Source organism: Antedon bifida, chromosome 3 (assembly GCF_963402885.1).
Source record: "Antedon bifida chromosome 3, ecAntBifi1.1, whole genome shotgun sequence".
NCBI lineage: Eukaryota > Metazoa > Echinodermata > Crinoidea > Comatulida > Antedonidae > Antedon > Antedon bifida.
The window spans coordinates 4284257-4307777 of record NC_136228.1 but is presented as its reverse complement, the minus strand read 5'-3'; the positions used below and the strand labels follow the sequence as shown (position 1 = coordinate 4307777).

The 23521-nt window shown below is 34.9% G+C and overlaps 2 protein-coding genes across 2 annotated transcripts; both read left to right on the top strand.

Annotated features, from left to right (window-relative positions):
* The first annotated feature begins 411 nt into the window (after positions 1-411).
* Positions 412-2933, top strand: LOC144837217 (uncharacterized). The gene is made up of 5 exons (XM_078692233.1): positions 412-577; positions 1212-1337; positions 1783-1885; positions 2693-2725; positions 2885-2933. The coding sequence occupies exons 1-5, from the start codon at positions 514-516 to the stop codon at positions 2901-2903; spliced, it is 345 nt and encodes a 114-aa protein (XP_078548359.1). The 5' UTR covers positions 412-513; the 3' UTR covers positions 2904-2933.
* A 4591-nt stretch (positions 2934-7524) lies between these two features.
* On the top strand, positions 7525-23252 carry LOC144837215 (pappalysin-1-like). Its single transcript, XM_078692232.1, has 18 exons — positions 7525-7991; positions 13200-14262; positions 14962-15107; positions 15334-15630; positions 15914-16225; positions 16455-16905; positions 17026-17154; positions 17501-17586; positions 17708-17907; positions 18068-18148; positions 18289-18406; positions 18569-18954; positions 19107-19266; positions 19434-19629; positions 19855-20026; positions 20348-20498; positions 21159-21328; positions 22338-23252. Exons 1-18 carry the CDS (start codon positions 7652-7654, stop codon positions 22524-22526), a joined length of 4647 nt encoding a protein of 1548 aa, XP_078548358.1. The 5' UTR covers positions 7525-7651; the 3' UTR covers positions 22527-23252.
* The last annotated feature ends 269 nt before the right edge of the window (positions 23253-23521 follow it).

Sequence of the window (23521 nt, the reverse complement as noted above, 5' to 3'; positions counted from 1 at the left end):
ATACACATACCTACTGGTGAGTCAGAGTGAAACGCCCGTTTATGAAATATGAAATAAGCCTAATGTAATTCCCTTGGCCTAGGCTAGTAGTACTACTAGCTAGAGCCCTTAGCTTAGTCTATGCCTACTGGGCCTAGGCCTAGGTTTTAATATTAGCAGCCTTTCACAAATGAAAACTGTTCAGCAATACTTATGATATGGATATCATAATTATATAATATATTAATGAATATAAATATTTGGTATTTTTTGTTTAGTTGTTTTTGTGATGAAAAAAAATATACTTACTACTAGGCCTAGGGGTCGAATCAATCATTCGACACACTTAAAAGTGTCATAACAGATTATTTAGGCCTGAATGGTATTACTGTACATGAAATATGACATTTACTTTACGTATTTGTAGCTCGCCCAGGGCTTCTCGGAAAAAAAACGAAGGACTTCATAATAAATGTGTGTTATCGTGATAAACCGGCATTGACACAAGAAGAGGATGCAAAATGTAAAAAAGACATGAGTACCGCAAGATATTTTGGTGTCTTGCCAAAGAAACCAAAACCAACACCAAAACCAACAAGTAAGATTTTTTTTCTTCATTTGATGGTTTTGTATTTATTTAGTGTGCTTTTCTACAGTAAAACTCTGTCTACATTATCAAATTAGTTTGACAAAAAGAGTGTGATGTGTGCCCAAATATGGTAGTGATATGCCCAAATATGGTAGTAATGACATCATCATGTCCATATGAGCACATCACATTTTTTGTCACATAAAGTTTGATAGTGGACAGAGGTACACTGAAATGAAATGGCATTGTTAATACTTAGTATAAACTTACACTGACCCACGTGATTAAGAACCGTTTAAAAGCAGCAAACTAGTAAAATGTGTCGCAGACAATATAAGGAGCATGGATTTCGCACGTAAACTTTAACTTTAAGGGATGACGTCAACATTTCTACTCATTTTAATAGCGTAGTTCAATTACGTTAACGTAAGTTAAATGTAAAACGCAAGGCACGTGTCGCGCACGGCAAGGCATGTTTAGGATTTGGGTAATAAATAGCATGTTGCGATGAACAATTCCTTATTGTTTGGCTTAAAACATTTAAATTTACCATTTGTTTTCTTACCGGGCACTGCATTTAATAACGGTACTCTATATAATGGTACTCTACCAGTATTAATATTTTGTAATACGCTATTTTCAGTGTCAGCACGGGAAAAGGCGGCTATTCAAAGAAAGATAGAAATGGCGAAGAAGTTGGAGAGAGAGAAAAATGAAACGATTGCAATAGAGGCTAAGAAAAAAGTAGAGGATGCGAAAAAGGCAGGAAGTATGGGAGTATTTTTTAAATGTTTATTTAGATAGTAAGCCTATGTGTCAATCAAGACCCTTTTCCGAGCCCGAGGCCAAGTCCAACTGAACTACAAAAATACTCTCCCATAGATTAGTAGTAAAGATAAACCCCGGAAAAAAATATATAAAGATAAACACAGAAAAAAACCCACCCGTTCTTATATAAAAATGTATTGTCTTCACCACCACACGAAAGCGATCAGTTCGGCGTTTGAAGGACTGCGAAGAGAGAGCCGTACTGTCATCTCATATTCGCTTATCCTGATCAGATCTTTTCTTTGAATTGCATTTCAACAAGCAACAACGTTTCTAAATGTGTTATGTTAAAAAAAGGTTGCCTATATACGTTTAACTAACAAAAATAAGCAACATAAATATTATAATCAACAGTTATGATATGTCAATTATACTTTCTTTCACAGCGTTTCGAGTAGTAGTTGGTGTTTTGATTGGTATTTTTGGTGTTATTTTATTTATCGGTTTAGGAGCTCCAGTAGTATATTACCTTGTGTCAGCTCATATCAAGTAAGAAAATGTATTTCCAATCTATTTCGATCACAAGATGCAAAGTATTTCCATAGTAGACCTGTTTGATTATATCATGGATAAATGACATAGACCTAATAATTAACAGCAAAGATTACTATTTACTAATGCACTGGAAGAACGGAATAATGACCAAATATGGTTGGTAGTGATATGCCCAAATATGGTAGTGATCATTATGTCCATGAGCACATCACATTTTTTTGTCACATAAAGTTTGATAGTGTAGACAGTTAAGTCTTTAGACCTACGAATTTTGGTCGCCGTTTGGGAAAAACCTTCAAAGCTTTAGGCCTACAGCTGTTCCAGCAGATCCATCAGAGAGGAAAGCTATAGGCCTAGACTTCAGATGGTAGTCGTATGGTTGTGGTAAAATGTACCAACACGAGCCATGTTGATGATTACATCAACTAAACTATGGTAACCCAGTACTAAATGTCCTTCCCTAGTAAATTCAGGCGGCCAAACAAAACGTTTACGCTAAATATCATGTAAAAAAAACCAGTGTACACTAGAGTACATTTTACCAAACCTTTTTTTAGCAAACTTTGAATTTGTCACTTGTTGGAGAAGTTCTTTAGTTTACCAACATCAGTAAACTATAATTTGTCAAGAAGGTGACTCAGTAACTTCAGCAAACTTGTTTTCGGCAGTTTAGGCTAAACTAGCAAACTGTTCTTTCCGAACTCGTTTGCAACAACAAACAGATTCTGTAGACTTATATCCAAATTCATAGAATTATTTTTAAAAGAAATAATTACTGTGCTAATCTGGTTTTTTTTTTAGTAAATTAAATGAAGATGATGATGACAGTCTATTGTGAGTAAAATACATTATTCTTAGGTCATGTGTCCACAGCCAAACACCAACCATTACTTATCCGATAAAAGAATTAATAACCGATAATAATCTATCCGATAAAAACTTAACCGATAATGATGTTTAGTAATTACATGTATTTTTATATCTGATTTTCAGATCAGACGACGAAGAGTGACACCAAAAGTATATATTTCTTAACTGATTACGAAAGGTCGTCGATGTCGGGGAAGCTTTTTTTTATTTTATTTTTTTTTTTCACTAATAAACTCTCTTAAAAAAAAATTCTGATTATGATTGTACTCTGTACTGTATCTCCACATAATTATGGCATGCATTTTCTGTCAAGTATCTTAGGCAAATTTGTAAATGTGTCGCATAGTATACATGTATCACTCTGGCGCCTGAATTATGTTAAGGTTAGTTAGAGTTAAGCTCTGTCTACACTACCAAACTAGTTTGACAAAAATTGTGACGTGCCCAGTGGTATGATATCATCGTGTCCATATTTGGGCACATCAGTTTGATAGTGTAGAAGACAACGCTAAAGTTAGGCTTATTTATACTGGGCAGATATAGATACAGGACCGAGAGAATCGGTTAGACTTGGTATACATAGTAAACATGTTAAATGAGAGATCACTAGGCCTAGGTTGAACCAAGGATTAATAGGCCTAGTAGTATTTAGCAGGGGCTTAGCCTTAGTAGGCCGCTAGTAAGATTCAGACATAATTATTTCATTAATAATCCGAACTATGAATCGGTTGTTTAATTTTAATAATGTTGTATTTAAGCAAAATATATACGTAATAAATGGTGGCAGTAAATGACGCAATGACTTACTTTTACTACGGTATAGGCCTTCTACTACCTTCTACTTGCTGTCTGCATGCTAGCTAGCTGCTGTGTCATGTTATCTTATGTTAGCATCCGTTACCATAGTGCACCAATGGAAGAATGCGCAAGGCACACTAAAGAAGTATGCGCACTCAAGTTTACGCCTTATATCGCGCGGCCAGCTTTTTTTCGAATGACGCATACAAAGCTCTGTCTCTAGGTCAAAGATTATAGCCGAAGGCTAGATCGTCAACTCTAACGTTATCTCAGGTAGAAAAATTATTCTTCATGGGGAGGAGGGGGAACTAACAAGATGGCGGCTACAATCAACCATTCGATACGCCCCTACGCAGTCACGCACTACTACCCGTGTGTTGAGCGTAACAGTGAGATAAGCATTCTTTACATTCTCACGTACGATACGCAACGCAGCCTTTTGATCCCGTATGAACGCGAACGCCTTCTCCTCGTCGTATAAAAAAATTACTAGAAATTACCAAAGAAATTATTAATTCCATTGCGATTAACAATATATTTAATTTATAAAAACTTCACTGTGCTTTAATAAGACTATTTGTTGTGATTGTGAAATGCCCTTCTAATAATTGTGTTTTCCCCCGCCTGCGTGAAATCAAACCTGTGATTTTTGCAGCACTGTTGCGTCGTCGGTTCCCACTTGTGATTACGCAATACATCACTTTGCGTCAATACGTCGCTGCGTTGCGTTCTAGTGGGAACCACGCTTTATGATTACGCAATGCAGCACTTTGCGTCTATACGTCATTGCGTTGCGTTACGTTGCGTCCTAGTGGGAACCACGCATAATACTCTCCTTTTCTACGCAACCTTGTCATAGACAAGATTATATGTAATCCTCGACCAAATCTCATTAAAAATGTATTTATCTTAATTTTTTTTTATTAATGAACAGTAAAGTAATTCATATAATACCTGAGACCTACTTTTTTTCTTAACGTTGACGTCACAGACCGCTTCGTCCCATATGCGGATTAATCTCACAATGAAACATTCTCAGAATATAACATTAAATCGTTAAATTATATTTGTGACATTAAACGAGAGCAGATCTTTTTCAAAATGGGTGACAATGAGATTAACTTTTCTAGCCCAAGAGGACCCTTTAATGATGTTAAGTCTACCTCTAATAGCCTCATTTTAGAAATGTACCGTATTACCTGGAAATCTAAGTACAGTATATTCATATTATTAAATTGACGTTATAATTGTGTATAGGCTTTTAGTCTTGGTACAATAATTGTTAAAAATTAGAATAAAAGGGCCGATTTCTTGTTAGTACAAGAAAAGAATAAGAAAACTATAGTTTCGCTAGCCGATAGTATAGAAATAAAACTTCAAGATTGCTATGTTCAATGTATTATGCCCTCTATACAAAACAAATACTAATCAGAGATGATAATATCAAGGAACTATACGGCAATCCAGTCGTAGATTCTGGCAGGGAAGGATCTTCCCCCCCCCCCCCCCCCATTAAAAACAATGACAAGCCAACCTATATTGCCACTATTGACCCAGCTGTGTATCCCAGGTAGTCGATCTCAGTCCCACACAAACAAAGTATGGAAAGCCAATGATTCCGTTTGTGGGATCCTGGATATCCAAGCACGAATAGATTCATTGGTTGTAATGTCACACAGTACCGTATATCCACCTTCTTTCATTTTATTTATTTTGTTCTCAGGGGGCATTTCAATTTCTGACCTTAGTTCCGATTAAACATGAACATTCAGAAACAAATCGTAAATTCTCCAATTGTCGATTTTGTAATAGTCCTCAAAATAAAAACCACAAGGACACCGACGGTTCTGGCGACCTGGATTACTTTAATAAGTGTATTTTAATGTGTGCAGCCTATGAAATGCGCATGTGCAAAAGTTTAAGTTCGAGTGTAAGCCTACCTAGTTTCGTAATACTAACAAACTAGACCTTTTATAATGTTTCGTCTGTATTGTACACCTGTTAATTATGCATATAGTAGCTTTTAGTATGCTAATTTATTTGTCGTTTCATCGTTATTAGTCTGGCTCGCTCAGTTTTGTTAAGAAAATATATAGATGGCGACACGTATATAGGCTACTGTACTAAATAGGCTAAACATCTATTTCAACCAAGATATTTAAGGTTAGACCGACAGTTTTGGGTGGGTGGTGAGTACCAGATATTTAACTTAATATTAATAAAATTGAGACTAATATTTGCAATAGCCTGCCAACACATGCCTTTTCGCTGCTGTGTCACAGTATTGTATAAAATAAGAATATCGCACGTGCCTTCCACAAACATGACGTTGAATTACCTTAATGAAAACATATTAAATGTAATAATATCGTACTGCCAATAATAAATATGACATATTTCGCAATTTGTTTTATATGTATTTTTGCTATAGTTCAAGGCTATGTTTTCACACCATTCTAGGCCTGTCCAAACTGGGTGATCTCACTGGCTTGATTCCCGTATTACCGTGCGTTGGCCTTTCATTCATTGAATTATAAACTGGGCATAGGTTTTCATAGAAATCAGTTAAGTCAATTTAAAATACATAAGCCCATAACGTAATACACAGAAACAACAGATAAAATGGTTTTTAAGTGATCCCCCATGCTGGTTCCTTATTGACTGGTGTTTGAGTGACAAGTCTAATCCATTATTACCAAATAACTTGTGTTAAGTTGTTTACCAAACCAGTATCCTGTATATGTTGAAAAAAAATGTTTGAAAATGAATGACGTCATGATCAGAAAAACAATAAAATCGATACAACGAAATATTATTTTAATCCAAGACAGTATAACCAATTTCATGTTCGCCTTGTTGTGTTCATGACAATAAAGATTTATCTTATCTTATCTTATCTTATAATGGTTATGCTCTAGTTTTAGGATAAACTGGTCGTTGGTATTAACGCGCCTAATAATGTGCTTTTTTTAAACGCGAATTACGTCAACCGTCAATTCAGTGCGTATAACAGTCATCTTGGTTCCCACTATGACGCAACGCAACAAACGTAAGCCGCAACGCAAGCAAATTGACCAATCAAAAGCAATAATTATTCCAACTCTCGCTTGTGATTGGTCAATCCGTAACCGCTGAGCAGAAATGGAAAAAGACAACCACAAAACAAGCTTTTACAAAATAATGATAAGATGAAATATGAAATTTAGAATTTATCTACAGAATACTGTTGACATATTTTTAATATTTTCACGTAAACAGAGCTCGCTCAATATGTTAAAAATGACATCATCATCATCATCATTTCAATGCTATCGACAGTAACGAGTAATTAGTGTAAAGCCGTGTGTACACTATCAAACTTTATGTGACAACAAAATGTGATGTTCCCATATATGGTAGTGATATGACATCATCATGTCCATATTTGGGCACATCAAATTTTTTGTCACATAAAGTTTGATAGTGTAGACAATGCTTTAGATTAAACACACCGGATACAATATTATTATTATTCTCTTTTTTACAGAAAACACATATAAATTATATTATATGTTTTAAAAAAGTGGGAAAATATACAACGGTATGTATACAGTGCAAATAACTGGAACATGATTAACATTAATATGAATAATAAATAGAAAAAAAAATGTAGTATTTCCTAATTATGAATTATAAAACAAACTAGATATTTAATGAACTGTCTTGATTACACGTTTTCTTACAACATCATAAATCAGAACCCCACCACTTAATCATTATGTTCCAATGCACAGGTGACAAACCCCATTAGTGTGAGGCAGTTAATAGAAATTGATAGGCGTGTTTTCCTATTAGTACCCTCCCATTTTCTTTGTTTTCCATACGTCACCTGAACAATGGTTCAGTCCCTTTTCATTCGCCAAATTATTATAAACCTTCACCAATTCAGATAAAGCCTTTTATTTAACACCTTGCTCCACGCGCACTGTTCGCAGCCATTCAACAACTTATTGGCCCACTGTGAGACACTTTGTTGTGTCTATTTAAGCACTGGACGCAATTAAAGGCAGTGGTCATTAAGATTAGACCTGCTTATAACGTTTTACATCGAGCATGGCATACTTTTTCTTCTGCGTACTTCTGCTCGTGGTGGTGGGTCTTGTGTTGATCGATGGACATGGTTATGGAAAGTCGGAGCAACAAGATTCATCAGCGGGTATCAGCCGATGTTCGGCATCCCACGACCGTACGAAGCGGGATGATCATGCCAGTTTCCCCCGTCACGTTGAATATTCTACGGACCCTGTTGACGACATGGACTATGCTTCTTATTTTGCTGGCACTTCTGGCCTTCTTCGTTTAACAAATATTGAAACTATTCCACGAGGCAATTTTTCTATTTCATTTTGGATGAAACCCGAAGGAGGGCAGTTTGGAAAAACCGATGTTCTACGTAAGTTATTTATTTTATTATTTGTTTAATTAATTAAAATATTTAGTAATATTGCTTTTATTCATATTACTATAAATTGCCCAGTTTGCTATTATTTACCGTATTTATTATGCATATGACAATTAGTGATATAGACGGAACATATTTCTATACTTTTTCTTAAGATCCGATAAAGAAAGTATAATTTCTGGAGTTTAAACATAGAGTCCTATTTAAGTTAGATTTATGCGTTACTGGTTTGTAGTAGTAACTTTGCAGACAGTGGAACCCACAAAATGAGAAATTAATAGTCTGATAGAAGTAGCCAATACAATCGTCCGACCTGTAATACATGTCACTCCTTACATCATATCTCACACATGATTGATGGGATCATTAAAGCTATGTTGGGTATGGCAAACTCGGTGGTACAAACGAGCAAAAAACATACAATTAGGGCATAGAATAGTATAGGCCTATTAATGCTACTATACAGTTTAGGGCCTACGGTATTAATGTTTACGTACGTTATCATCGTATTTTTAACGTAACGATATTTCTTAGCGCCAACATTGAGCTATGGTGTAGGGATTCATGTTATAGTCTGATGTTCACGTGCGTTACGTATTTTTAACGTAGATTAGTGATGTCATTGTTATTGGGCCAATATTATATATCGTGCAATTATAGTAGTACACCTGCATGTGCTATGTAGGTTGATGTTCACACGTTACAATCGTATTGTTGTGTAGACAGCATGTGCTATGTATTGTAGTCACACGTGCGCTACAGTCGTATTTTAACGTAGTGATATTATAGGTCCAGTATTATATATCAGATAATAGTGTAGACCTGCATGTGTTCTGTAGTCTGATGTTTACGTGCGTTTTATATACCGTATATTTAACGTAGTTAGTGATGTCATTATAGGTTCAATAATATCGTGCAATAGTAGAGGCCTAGGCAGACATACATGTATTATATGTAGACTATGTTTACGTGCTTTGAATTTTAACTTATGTAGTTGTGATGCCATAGGGTCAATTGTCAATATTATATATCGGGCAATGGTGTAGACCTTCATGTGTTGAAAGCTGACAGGATTATTCATTTTCTTAAAACGATGCATTAATTCATCAACGAGAAATTCGAATGTCAAGACGTGTTAAGGAAGTGAAGGTTTGCGTATTAATAGCACATAGTACGCTCGTGGGAATTGGCGAGAATGTTATTACGAGAATGGCGCGAATCTGAAGTGGAGAAAGGAATGTTCATTAATGTGTTGTATAAGTTATTTATGACCATCACTTTTGTCCATTCATTCGTTTTTAACCTCCATAAATTCATTTCCTCCGGGAATCAGAGACAACAGCCTTCGTATTTTAATTTGCATGAAATGTCTACAATAGGCCTACATGGCATAAACCCACTGGATGAGTTTTCTCTTTGTGTTTATATTTTTGTTTTACATTTGTCATGACAAAATGCTAATGAAAAAATACAATATATTTTTCGTCCAGTAGGCCTAAATCCCTGAAAAATACAACACAATTTAAAAATCTTCGATCGCGATTTTTTTTCCATAGAAGTTAATATTTTCACCTATTCTCTTTACAAGATAAACATAATGAGTTGTAGTGATAAACCATTTGATCCCACATGAGGCACAATTTAACGTCTGCACTCTGCTCGTGATACTTTCCCTGGCCTGGGCACAGATCGTCTGATCTGTTGTCAAATGGCCTAATTATTCACTTTTCATTGACAATTTAGGCCTACACTTTTGTATAGTCGTTTAGTTCTTCTTATATTCGAATGCATTTGGAAAATCGTATTTAAAAAAAACAGTCCATCACTCATATTTTGTTATTTAATTCGTTAAAATAAAAAAAATACTGACGTCATAACGTAGTGGTTCCGTTGGCGTCCAAGGTTAATCGACTATTCTTTCCCGGATATAGTTTTTGAATAGGAATATTGTTTTTTAAGTTTATCAATTTCAACAACACAACTAACAGGTGTCAATAACTTTTTGAGTAGAAATATACAGTAATTAAACGACTTTCGTGGGTGAAACTTGCACGTAGGCCTAGTATTAAGCTCTGTCTACACTATCAAACTACCAAATATGTTAGTGATATGACATCATCATGTCCATATATAGGCACATCACCTTTTTGTCACATACAGTTTGATAGTGTATACAGAGCTTTGGATTAGATCATAAGATGTCTATAATAAAGTCAAAACTCAAATCCATTTTAACCATGAACACCACCCTATGTAGATCTATCATAATAATCAAACTTTATATAACATATTCTTTATCTATTATCATTAGTTACGCCTCTCATCTTGCGACATGAGCCTTGCCACTGTTTTATGCCGTTTTGGTTTGTGTTTTTCTGTTACATAGTTTCAATTCCCTTTTTAACTTTAGTTAGGCCTAAATTAATGTAGTATCACCCTCTTCACCGTCTGCTTAATATCATAAACCTATTGGCGCAGTTAATATCATAAACAGTAGAAAATTTAAGTAGATCTTCTTCTTTTAACTGAAAGGATGATTGCAATTATAATTTGATTGTGATAGATTGTTAAAAGTTTCCATAACCAAATACTTGTTTCTACTTGGAATGCACAAGATCAAAGCTTGTTCTATTGTACTATTGTTTATGGTAGTACACTAACGTTTGACTCTGAAACTTGTTAAATGAAATTCAACACATATACTTCCTACATTCATGTATATATCTTGGCTCTGAAATGAAATTGAACACATACTACCTACATTCATGTATATATCTTGGCTCTGAAATTAAATTCAGCATACGTACAGTACATACATTCATATCTTTATAGATATTAGTCGAATTTGATATAGTGTCAGTGGACTTATAATGAATATATGTTTTTCGGAACATGGAAGTCACTTTTTCGTGGCACTTTTCAGTCACGTAATTTACCAGACGATTTAGGTTTATGCTATAATGTAGGTCGCTGTTAAACCTTTTCATAATGTCTTGTTAATAATATGTGCATAACGCGGTTCCCATTAGGATGTAGTCTGGGTTCCAGACGGAGTTTTGTCTTAATATTAGTAAAAAGATAAATATTTTGGCACATATGGAGTTTCATACGTATACTTGAACAAAAATCGAAATAAAACCAAATATATAAAAGAAGAAAATGAATACATACTTGGGGGCAAGTTTAATTAGGAGGGTACAACGCAGGAACACATGCACATTGCAAGTATTTACCAATCGCAAGTAAAATTTCAGATTATCTGTCGTTTCTGAGGTTAAATTACTTGTGTAACATGTAGATATTGCGTCCTATTTATTTAAACCAAGCCTTATCCCAGTTTGTTACACACTGGACGTGTGTTTTTCTTCGTCGTCCGGTCCAAACAATCATGTGTGCAAAACACGATATTCAGGCCCTGCTGCTATATTCGAATGCATCACAATAACTTCTTTATAAAAACATCAAAATTCGGAAATACCTGATTAGTTCTCAGTGAATGAGCCTGTACTAATTATCAAATATTTACACTGCCGCACACAGCTTGATATATCGTTTATGACTAATTATTAGATTGAATGAATCGTGCTATATTTTTTTTCTGTTTCTCTTCGTTAATTTAAATCGTAACTTTTCTTTGGCAATTTAGTCAATTTAATCGGATTACGCTTGATTTTATCATTTTTTCACACATTCACTGCGTGAAATAAAAGAGAAATGTAAATACTAAATACACATGGCTTTGAGTTCTGTAATGTAGAATAAACTTAAACTTTTCCCCATCTAAAGCTCTGTCTACACAGTCTATCAAACATTATGCGACTAACAAATGTGATGTGCCCATATTTGTACATGAATATGTCATATGTATCACTACCATATTTGTCAAATTAGTTTGATAGTGTAAACAGATCTTTACAGTAAACTAAACGTTGTACCCATTTACGCAAGTAGGCCTACCTACAGCAGTATTCCACAAAGTGGATAGCATAACACTGGACACCAACCATCACAAGCTATGCCAATTTTCTACGGGCTTTTTTTTACGACAAATTCAAACACACGTTGTTGGGTTTGCACTTTAATACCGTAACGACATCAGTTAATTGAGGTTAAAAATAGTCACCACACACATACAGTTTACAAATGAGGAAATTACATGGGATTCGTTGTAAAGAAAGTTCTTTAGACCTCGATAGTAAATTGTTTTCTCCTTTTTTTATATAAGTCATAGTTTTGCTAGATTCTGTATTATTGGTTATCAATGTATATCATCAACTTGATTTTCGCACATTTGTTTTTTATTTACACGATATTAAGTAGATTCAGAAAAGTTCAAAACTGTTTTAAAAAGAGTTCGTTGATAAACCTCTCGCGTACCTGGTGACTGAATACTACCATTAATAACACACCTGCACCCGTGGGTGTGATTTACAATCGCAGATGGAAGTTCCCTAGCCTTGTATTTTGATTGTCCATCACACCCTGTGGACACCGTACTGACTAGCCGTATTTACCGGCATAACTCCAGCCCTAAGGGACCAGAACCTCAGCTTCGCTAAACTTGACCTTCACCTAGAACTTGTTCAACTCACCAAATTTTAAATCGTTTTAACAAGTTCTGAAGTGTTGTAACACTTATTTAATTGTTTATTAAATATGGATAACATTATAATCCGCACTGGGAATTGACATAAAGTTGTCATTTTTATTATAGCATTTTACAAGAACTTTTGTTGAAGGTGACTTTTTAAAAAGTTTCTTGTGGAACAAAATTGAACATATTTGTTCTCTTGAGAAAGGGTGATTCGTTTAATGTATTTAAATTTTATTTATATATTTTTTTTAAATTTAACACATTACATCATACAACATTATTCAGAAAATAAGATTTTAAATGGTTTACAATATGGTCCTGTCTATGACGTACGGTAGTATACCAAAGAAAGAAGAATAAGTTGAAATATCAAAATGGTTAATATAAATTAGAAATATGTTTGTATAATGAAACTTATAACTATGAATAGAAGGAGTGTTGACAGTCATTATTAATTACTCATAAGAATGCAGCTGTGTGTTCGAGGAATAACGTTGAGATCTTTGAGAAACAAATTTGTCGTTAATCATTGAATATTCATTTAAGTGATTGCCCAATTGTAGATATACCGGTAATGAATAAAGATGTTTTATTAATATTTTTAGGTCTTCGAGACAAATGTGAAGAATTGAAATCAACTGGTTGGGGGATTGGTATCACAACAAATCGACAAAAGCGTGATGCTCATCTGTATTTTCAGCTTAAGACTGACCGATCCAAAACAGACAGCTTCGCATCGGCTCCCTTCCGCTACCACGTCCACCGATGGTACCACATCGCCGCTACCTACAATGAATCAACTATACAACTGTACATTAATGGTGCTATGGTGTCTGCAAAGAATGAACAACGAGGCCCACTCTTCAGTGAGTTTAAACGGCAATGTAAAGAGCTTGAATTTGGAGGTTCGTTTGAATTTGGTGTCCAGTTCAGAGGTGCTGTAGATGACATGCGTCTGTGGTCTAAAGTGTTATCGCATCGTCAGGTTGCCCAGTTGTATAACAACCAATCACATTTGTTTCAAGATAATGACGTCACTGACAAACTAGTTTTCTGGGATCCGTTTGATAATTTCACAAGTTGGACAAATATAGATGATGAGTTTCCAGATCTTATTCCATCAGATCTCTCCAGCAAGAAGCATGACTTAAGTTTGAAAACTCCGAAATGTGGTATAACTGTATGTGATAATCCAATTGTAATGAGGTCGTATATAGACAGGAGTTCTCTGCGTCGTCCAAAACTAGTACGCTATCGATTGATCAACATAGCAAACGACGATGGTTCAAATCCAATGTTGTCGCAGGAACAAATTGAGAGGCAACATAACGAACTTAATAAAGCATTTAATAGATATAACATTACTTTTCTGAGACACGATCATTTAATAAGAAACAGTACTTTGCGGAGAACAAGAATCATTCCTGTTTGTGAATCTCAAGATGTTGGAAATGGCAAGTGTGATCCGCTGTGTAGTCCACGGTATACTGGCAACGATGGGGGTGATTGTGATGTCTTTGATGCAAGATGTCCGCTATCTTTGATTGGTAATGGAAGATGTGATTCGAACTGTAATAAGGCGTATTATGATTGGGATGAAGGAGATTGCTGTGATCCTGACGTCACAGACACCTTTGAAACGTGTATTGATCCATCTTCACAATACTGGTAAGTATCATATCAAAATATTATCATCATAATATTATTATCATCAGTTATAATAAATCGATGGTAATGATTTGAAGGAGCTTTGCACCAAGGAGTTTCGGGTGAAATTTGCCAAATTTGTGCGACGAAAGTTATATGCCTACTGAAGAGAACATATATATATAATTGTTTGCAATGTACCAAGTTTGTGTATAATTGCGTCAGATTCGAGCAAAAATCTGAAAAATATATTTATAATGATTCATACGAAATAATTTTTTAAAGATTATTACAAGGAGGAATTTTTTCTTCATCTGGAAATTTAAAAATGTTACAGATTTGTTACAACATTTTTGTCGACATTCACGATAAAGTGTACAGGGTCTTGACCAAAAATTGGATCGAAAAAAAATGTATTTACCTGAAAAAACGTAAAAAATGGTCAAATTGGCTGCAAGCCAATGGATTTTTGGTCGAATTTAACCATTTATTTTGTCATTTTATAAGTGAAAACATGCTTTTTTTCCGTTTTTTTTTCTATAGAAGTGATGAACTTTATTAAAACTACAAAATAACATATTCAAAGTCTGATTTAACTAATCTTCATTTTTCATGTTTTTGGGGGACAATACATATTTAACTACAACCATCCGAGGTACCACCTTCATCATCATAACTTTCAATTCATTTGAATTACTTATCAAGTCACTTGCTTTTCAGTATGTTCATGGGAGAAAGAGAATTCAAGACAGCTATTGGATTGGAATCGGTTGAATACTTAAACATCTACATTGCTGAATACATTGACGAAGCGTTGTTGGGGGCAGCGACCATGCCGTGGGATTTTGGTGTTTATGGTGCCCGTGGTAAGCCCATCTTCCAACGCATTGTTTTCTTAATCCGTTGCTTCTAATATGTTTAAATAAAAAGGCAGATTCAAAACAATAACTATTCTGAAACCAAATCAAATTACAACAGAGCCCCTCCTTTATCTTTCTTTTCTATTAAATTTATATTACTATTTTCTAGGATCAAACTATTTAAATTCAGGCCTAAATATTTTTTAGTAAAAGTGTATTGTTTCATCCGTAGGTGGTATTATCATGCATGCTAACGCATATGGTGCACCAGACGTTATGAACTCTGTTATCCACGAGGTGGGTCACAGTCTTGGCTTATGGCATGTCTTCCATGGCGTCACAGAGATACCTTGTAGTGAAGAGTGTTTTGAGACTGAGCCTAGCTTAGAACTTGGTGATATGATAGCCGATACCAATCCAACACCTCAGAATGAATATTGTCGGGATCCGTTACCCGCTGAGACTGGTGGGCGTTGCGGTTTGACCGACTTCTACAACACGCCATTCACAAATTACATGAGCTATGCAAGTAAGTAAAGACATTGTTTATTTAACCAAAACGTTTTTGTCTGCTAACTACTAAACGTCAATGGGAAAACTAATTGAAAAAACCTCAATCAACAATATTCACTAACACTATTTAATGTACCATCGGAAGTATTTTTTGAAGAGTTTGTAAACCTTGTTGCTTTGTGTGTTTAAATAACAGTTATAAATGGGTTTCTTCCGGAAGAAAAAAAATGTATTGCTGAGTTACTGTAGAACGGCAATTACTGTATCACAAACTGTAATTGTTTTTTCTCTTTCTGTAGATGATTCTTGCACGAGTTCATTTACTCCTCAGCAGACGGCTCGCATGCACTGTTATCTTGATCTCTTCTATCAGTCATGGCAACAAGACAGAGAACCTTCAGTGATGCCTTTACCGCCAAATGTGATCTCCAAGTTAGACAATTCGGTTACCTTGACGTGGCAGCCTCCTCTTAGCGGACACAACGTCGCATTGAACTCAGAACTATGCCATGATTGCGTGACAGGGGATGTTCTCGTACAGTATGGTGACTCAGCTTTTTCGCCGCATTCTAAAAAACGTTACGGTGATTATTCACCGCAGCAAGCAACAGGTTAGTGTTTACCGGTAATAAGCTCTGTCTACACTATAACACTAGTTTGACAACAAAAGTATGATGTGCTCAAATATGGTGCTAATATGACATCATCATGTCCATATATTTTGTTGTCATATAAAGCTTTACAGGTAGCGTGACGCCGTATCCACATATATTCAACTGTGTTTACATGCATTAGAGCTAATTTTATTTACAAATCATTCAAAATATGTTTGCATTATAGGCCCTCCAAACGCTGCGAAATGTTCCGTTAACCACCGTGCTTGGTGGATTGATCGAACAAAGTGCAAGTACTGCAAACTAAAAGTAAATTTCAAGTATCCAGTGGTTCCGTCAAGACTAACCCTGTGGGTGACAAAAGTAGGCACTAGAGACACGGCAATCCACGACATCGAATTAGTGACTGTCAACCGAACTCGCATCAGCTTAGGCGCCGCCGACGTTTATTGTGATATTCCGTACAGTACTAAAATCAACAACGTAAATGAAGAAGTGAAATCTGTCATAATCTACACAAATGGTCTGTATGTTGGAATTGATGCCGTCCAGTTGATTTCAAGACCTGGGCACAGCGGTTGTAAGTTTTGTAAACCGGTCAATTATCTCCTGACAAGAAGTCCTCAATTTGACGACGGAGAAGAAAAACTAGTAGATTCTACAACATTTGTGGACAAGTAAGTTTCTATGAATAATTTTTTTTGAGATTTCTTAACTTCAAAACAATACATTATATGCGTTTCTTACCTTAAGTGTATACCGTAATAGTAAAATATTTAGCTTTATTGTATTTCTAGCTCCGTCAACGAATTAACAGAATATACCTACCGTGTTAGTGTCAGTGCAGAAAATACAATAACTGATTCATCTCCACCACTTGTAATCGGAACTGGATTTCGTTTTTGTGGAAATGGTATAATTGAGAGGTAAGCGTATATTCGATTTATTTACACTTTTTCTACTGAAACACTTTTGGAAAATCTCCCGTCAAATAATATTTATAGTAGGGAGTTGTGACAGTCGACTGGTTAGGACACTTTGCTATCAGATCCGGGTTCAATTCCCGGTAAAAAAAACTCAAATTGTAAATGAGTCTTGAAAAATACTAGGGAGGACAATTCGAGGTTTAGTACAACTGAGCTCTTGACAGCTCATTCTCCACGCTATACGGGTCTTTCTCGTAGGCTACTGTGCACAGAATCATATACAATTCTATAATCAAATACAATGTCTAATAAATTAAAAACAGTTTTGTTCTTAATTCCTGTTTAGTGACGAGTCGTGTGATGATGGCAACGTGTTCAACAATGATGGATGTAATGTCAACTGCAAAGAAGAAACGGGTTTCAAGTGTGCTGGTAAGTTCTTTTACCTTTAGGACGGTGGGAGGGAGGAAACCTTACTACCGTTACAAGTTATTATGTGTTCCTTTTAATTTGATGCATAATTCTCATTCAACAATTTTCTATTTTTGTTTAGGTGAGCCTAGCCTCTGTTACCGTTATGATGGTGACGGTCACTGCGAGGATTTTGAGAAGGAGACGAACGTTGCAGATTGTGGTTTTTATACTCCACCAAGATTCTATGATCAGTGGGCTTCGTACGCCCGAGGCAACCCACAATATCAAGGCCCAGAATGCCCAGAGAGTGCTATCTATGGGGAACCATCGAGAGACCAGGTAAATATATAATTTAAAATAAATAGACCATGTAATTTTTGCTTTTCCTGAAAAATCTTTCTGAATATCTCCTGTAAATATTAAGGGGTAAAGTATGGTACCTTATTAAAATGACCGAAGGACTACGCTAATGATTCTTTTAACTTATTTTTTTACTAAGGTTTGTACCTACGAATTGAAGGAAGATTTCGTGTGGTATCCCTGCAGAGCTGGTTTCCTTGACCATAATCTTTGGTTGAAGGTAAGATAACTAACACACAATTTAGTTTTTTGGCTGGAACAATTTGTTGTTTTTGCTGAGATTCATTTGAAAGATACATGGCCGAGTAATACTAGTATGTTTTATTGATGAAATTGAAAATTGTTTCACCTCCATTTTAGGTTGGATTTCCAAAGGCAGTAGTTGTAACTAGTGTTCTACTCTATATCGCTGGTGACGGTGTCGCGCCACTGACACCAACTCCTACACGAGCATCGGTTACGTTAGTTGACACCAGAGGTAGGCTAAAACATTTTACAAATTTTATAAAACGTAAAACTAATTACCATTTTCCCAAAGGAAAGCTTTTCTGTAGACTGTTTTGTTTGATTTTACACGACATTTCAACTCTTTACACCATTTTCATTAAAGAGTGTATTATTTATTTGTATTTTTATATAGGAATTATACATTTATTGGACAGAAATGTACCACTTCGATGTACCTCAAATCCAGCCACTTTTAATGTAAAACACGACCTCAACGATCCGTTTTACTACTCACGAGAAGTATTTATCGAGTTGGACTACAAAGATGTTAGAATTTCAGGTGTTCGTCTGAGATCTTTGAAGGCGTTTGACCCGCTTGTTCTACAGTCGTGTGGTGACGATTACCTGTACAGTCCAGCTACAAGACAGTGCAACCGGTATTCGTGCGAACTACCAACGTGCATCGTTCCGGAGGCAAGACACGCAACACTCAACCGACAAGTGGGTGATGTTGTAAACGAAGGAGAAACATATACTGTAAAATGCGACAAAGGTTACCGACCAGTTGAAAAATATGAGGTAAGTTTGACCAAACTGTCTGCAACATTACAATTTTGGAAGCAAGTGTTTGTTTTATGTCAAGTAACACGTAACTGAAACGTTCTAACGTTTTGTGGAAAATGGGTAATAATTTATAAGTTATTTTAACATTTCTGTTGGGTTTATTTCAGATAATGTGTGTAAACGGGCAGTGGGAAGAACATCACGCAATGTGTAAGCCTGTTGACTGTGGTTTTCCAAGCATAACGTACGCAATCACGTCATGTCCAGAAGGAACACTCTATAATCGTACCTGCAATTTCAAGTGCACGCCACCAGCAAAAATGCAAGGTAGTTTTACATCATTTTGAGCATAATACTCTTTTTAATTTAATTTTTCACCGTCTTTGTTTTGGTTCTTGGATACTATAAAACCATGTTTGAATTCCTTCACATAATCCTATATCTTCTATAATCTACATTAACCATCATGAAATCTTGTCTCTGTTGCACTTTAGGATCCGACAAGAGTATAACTTGTTTAGAAGATGGTGGATATTCTTTGCCCAACTCATTCTGTCAACAGCAATGCGAACCACCGCAAGTACCAGACAACTCGTTCCAAATACCAAATCAGCCGCTCTCTTATAACATCGGAAGCTACGTTATTTTCAGATGCAAAGCTGGATACCAAATAGAAAATAATCCAAAAGGGTAAGTTTAATAACTTTGGTAGATAATGTCAATGACAGAATAATACCCACAACCCATCATGTGTAATCAATAACAGCATGTATTGTCTCCGTTCGTCCCGCTCGAGTACTTATTTTGTTTCTGTACTACAATTACTCAACTCCAAGATTTGTTTAATCGTGTATATTATAAGGACACATGTAAAACAATTTAGGTTAACTTTTCTGAATTATGTTTGTTTATTAGCCGAAGAATTCGTCTGAAATGCGGAGACGATCTTGAATGGTCCGGTTCGTCTTGTGTTCGTATCGAGTGCAGTCCACCTCCTGAAATATACCGAGGATTGTACAATTGCAGTAATGGACGATACTTCCATAGCGAATGTAGAATTAATTGTCCAGATACGATCGATAGGGTTGTGAGTATTTTCAAATATTTTTGTTAGTTTTCTGAATCTTGTATCTGTAAATCTGCGTTCACATTGAGTCAAGATTCGGTCCGGTGGCCAGAGAAACTTCTAAGCACGTTTCACACTAGAAAGCAACGGAAAAACGTATTACGCGTGACCTCAGTCCGATCCGTAGCTTGTGACGATATTAATCAGATTACTTGTGTGTTGCGTGCAATGCATGTGCTTTATTATGGGAGAATTAAATCACCAAACCTTAAACCGTAACTGATCTGATAATTCAAGTAGCCTACATAATAGTAATTTTAACAATTGCTCTTTTGTTTTTAGGCCACTGTGACGTGTTTGAAGAAAGGATGGGACAAGACTTGGGATGACGCCTTTGCAGTTTGCCATCAACATATGGAATCGCATCATTGTTCAGAACCTCACAGCAGCAACGAAGTGGAATTCACTTGTGATAGAAACCCATACGCCATCGGTAAGTTTGTTGTTTGTAGGACCAACTTATTTTGCCGCATAATGAATGAATATTATTGATAGCCCTTGTTTATATCCTTTTGAGAACCTTTGGCGGAGAAGTGCGCATGACAAATATTTGTGACTATTATAACGAAGCTTTTAATCGGTCAATATACACTTTACGAATTAAAAGACGTTTACTATATAATTTCAATATAAAATTTAATGACAAAAATAGAGATCGACGTTTCGGTACCATCATAGAACCATTTTCAAGATCAAGTGAATACAAAACAATAATAATTATGTGCACTAAGCACCAAAGTTGGTGACAGGAAATGCTAATTGAGGGCTAATTAAGTAATTAGCTCCTCCTACTGAGTTAGATAAACAATTTAGCTTTGATGGAATCCGATTGTTTATTGAGTGTAGGTTTTATCTCTTTGATCCACAACATCTCCTTAATTAGGCAATCAAACTTATTGTTACATTTAGATAAGACTCTAAAGTATTCTGAGATATCACCAGTTATGCCATGTTGTTTTAGGTGATCGCCTATAATACTTTTGTATTTGTATTACACTTTATAATGTAAATGATGTGGTTATAGATGAAACATGCCGCGATTAAATTTAAATAACTAGGCCTATGTAATATTGAATTATTTAATTTGTAACAGGTACACATTGCGCAGCAGCCTGTAATGCATATGGTCATGAAGCGGTTGTAACTGATAATGGTGTGCCTACAAACATGTGGAAATCGCAACCGAAACACATCGTCTGCACAGCTCAACGACAATGGTACCCAGACCCGTCAGTTGTCTCGTGTGTGAAAGGATGTCAAGAGGTAGGCTGCACTGAAGATAATGTTCCAAACGGCACCAAACAGTTGAAACTTCTCCGTGAAAAGAAGTATAAACTTCATTATATGAAGTCTATTCGGAAAGCACATATGGACAAATTTCGACAATAATTGATGCTCATTCACTTTGCACCATTTTAAAATGTTTCTTAAGATTGCACACTTTCTCAGATCACTTAGTCTTTCTTTTATATTGTTTACCTCAACTCTCCTGCACTAAAATATGTTTATTGATGACATTGTTAAGATCTTAAACTGATCAGAGAATTAACTACTTTAGTTAATGTAACCGCACATGTATTTTATAAGCGATTCGACTGAATAGGTTAGACTTTGGTTAACCATCCGTATCAAACTAGGCCTAGTAAATGTAGTTTATATGCATTTGAAAATTATCAATGTTGCACCGTATCTTGATGTTTTAATTGTAACGTACTTTTTGTTTATGATTGTGTATGACTAACCATGACCATGATATGATAACTACCTTAGTGACGAGTTTAAGTATATAAACAAAATTGTAGAAAGCAATACATGTTTTGTGAAATCCTTATCCAGTATTAACCTAATTTGTGTAGACCTATTTGACATGATTTTAACGTAGTTTTACTCAATGAGTAACTAAACCTAACTATGTGTTAATGTTACATTTTATTGTTGTTATACCTTATCTTATAGTGCACATTTCAATGTCAAAGGTTAAATATACAAACAAATGACACGTGATTCTAAGTTATTCGTTTGTTTGTTTGTGTATAACCTAATTTATACTATTATATTACCTTTTCTAAGCTTAGTGTTCGTACTTATTAAAAATAGTTTTGATGATTTTAACATTTTGAATTTTATCTTTGTATTTGTTTCACTGTTTTGTTCATATTGCACCATATTACATACTATATGTTAACATAAACACTTACAAGTAAATTCTGTGTAACTTTTGTTATTGCGTTTAGTTAAATATCTTCTTATAACTTTTTTTTTTGTCTTGCAGGATTTTGTGAGAGACGGTTTTTGCGACGGAGTCAACAACAGAGCCTATTGTAACTGGGACGGAGGAGATTGTTGCGAGTCGACTGCAATTGATAATAAAGTCACGACTTTCCTACCAAATTGTAAAGCTGAATGCAAGTGCCTCGACCCTAACGCTGATGAGAACTTACAAAAACCAGAGAATGTTTAGATTATTTATATTTTATTATTCTAATATTGGTTTTTTTTTGTAATTTATGAATCAATTGAAATCATATTAAAACATAGTAGAAGGTGTATACGCTGTGATAACTGTTAACTATTTATAAAGCAAACATTTTTACTTTACTTCATTATCCTATAAAGTATCTATCATTCAATTTATTTTGGGCCTACACGACAATATACACCATTATTTTTAAACGTAATATTGTCAAATCAGGAAGGAGTGAAATTCCATTCCATTTTAAGATGTTTTTTAAACTGTAATTTCACTATTCCTGGTAAAATGTATCATAAGTGCAATGAGTCATATTTTTTGTTTTGTATTTTTTCAGATTTCTAATTCGACTCATTACTCTTTTTATAAAAGAAATGTTATATATTATCTTAACATTTTCATTGACGCGTGCCCAACAAATGGGTGTAAAATAATATATAGTTTCTAATTATCATTTTTATGAATTTTAATATTTGAAATAAGTGCTTATTATTTACACTTGGCTGATTAATTTAGGGCGAAATTCTATTTCATAAATCAACCCAGTGTAAATATTAGGCTGCACAAGGCGATGACCAAAATTACTTTATGTTAAGTTTGTCTTAAGTTGATTATATCAATGAAAACAAATTTTGTATATAATTTTATGTAAAGTTGATTGTAAATGAATTTCTATATGTGATGTCGTTTTTAAAACAATACAAATAAAACTATTTTACCGAGTAAAAGATTGTTATTGCTGCTTGAATTTTATTGTATGGAAATGTATGTCTTATATTATGAGAATGAAATAATTTTAATGAATATATAGGTTAAAGCTCTGTTCACACTATCAAACTAGTTTGACAAAAAAAAGTGTGTGATGTGCCCAAATATGGTAGTTATATGACGTCATCATGTCCATATATGGGCACATTACAATTTTTGTCGAGAGAACTTTAGTATTAATGTTCAACCACAATGAGATTGATATGGAAAAATTAAAA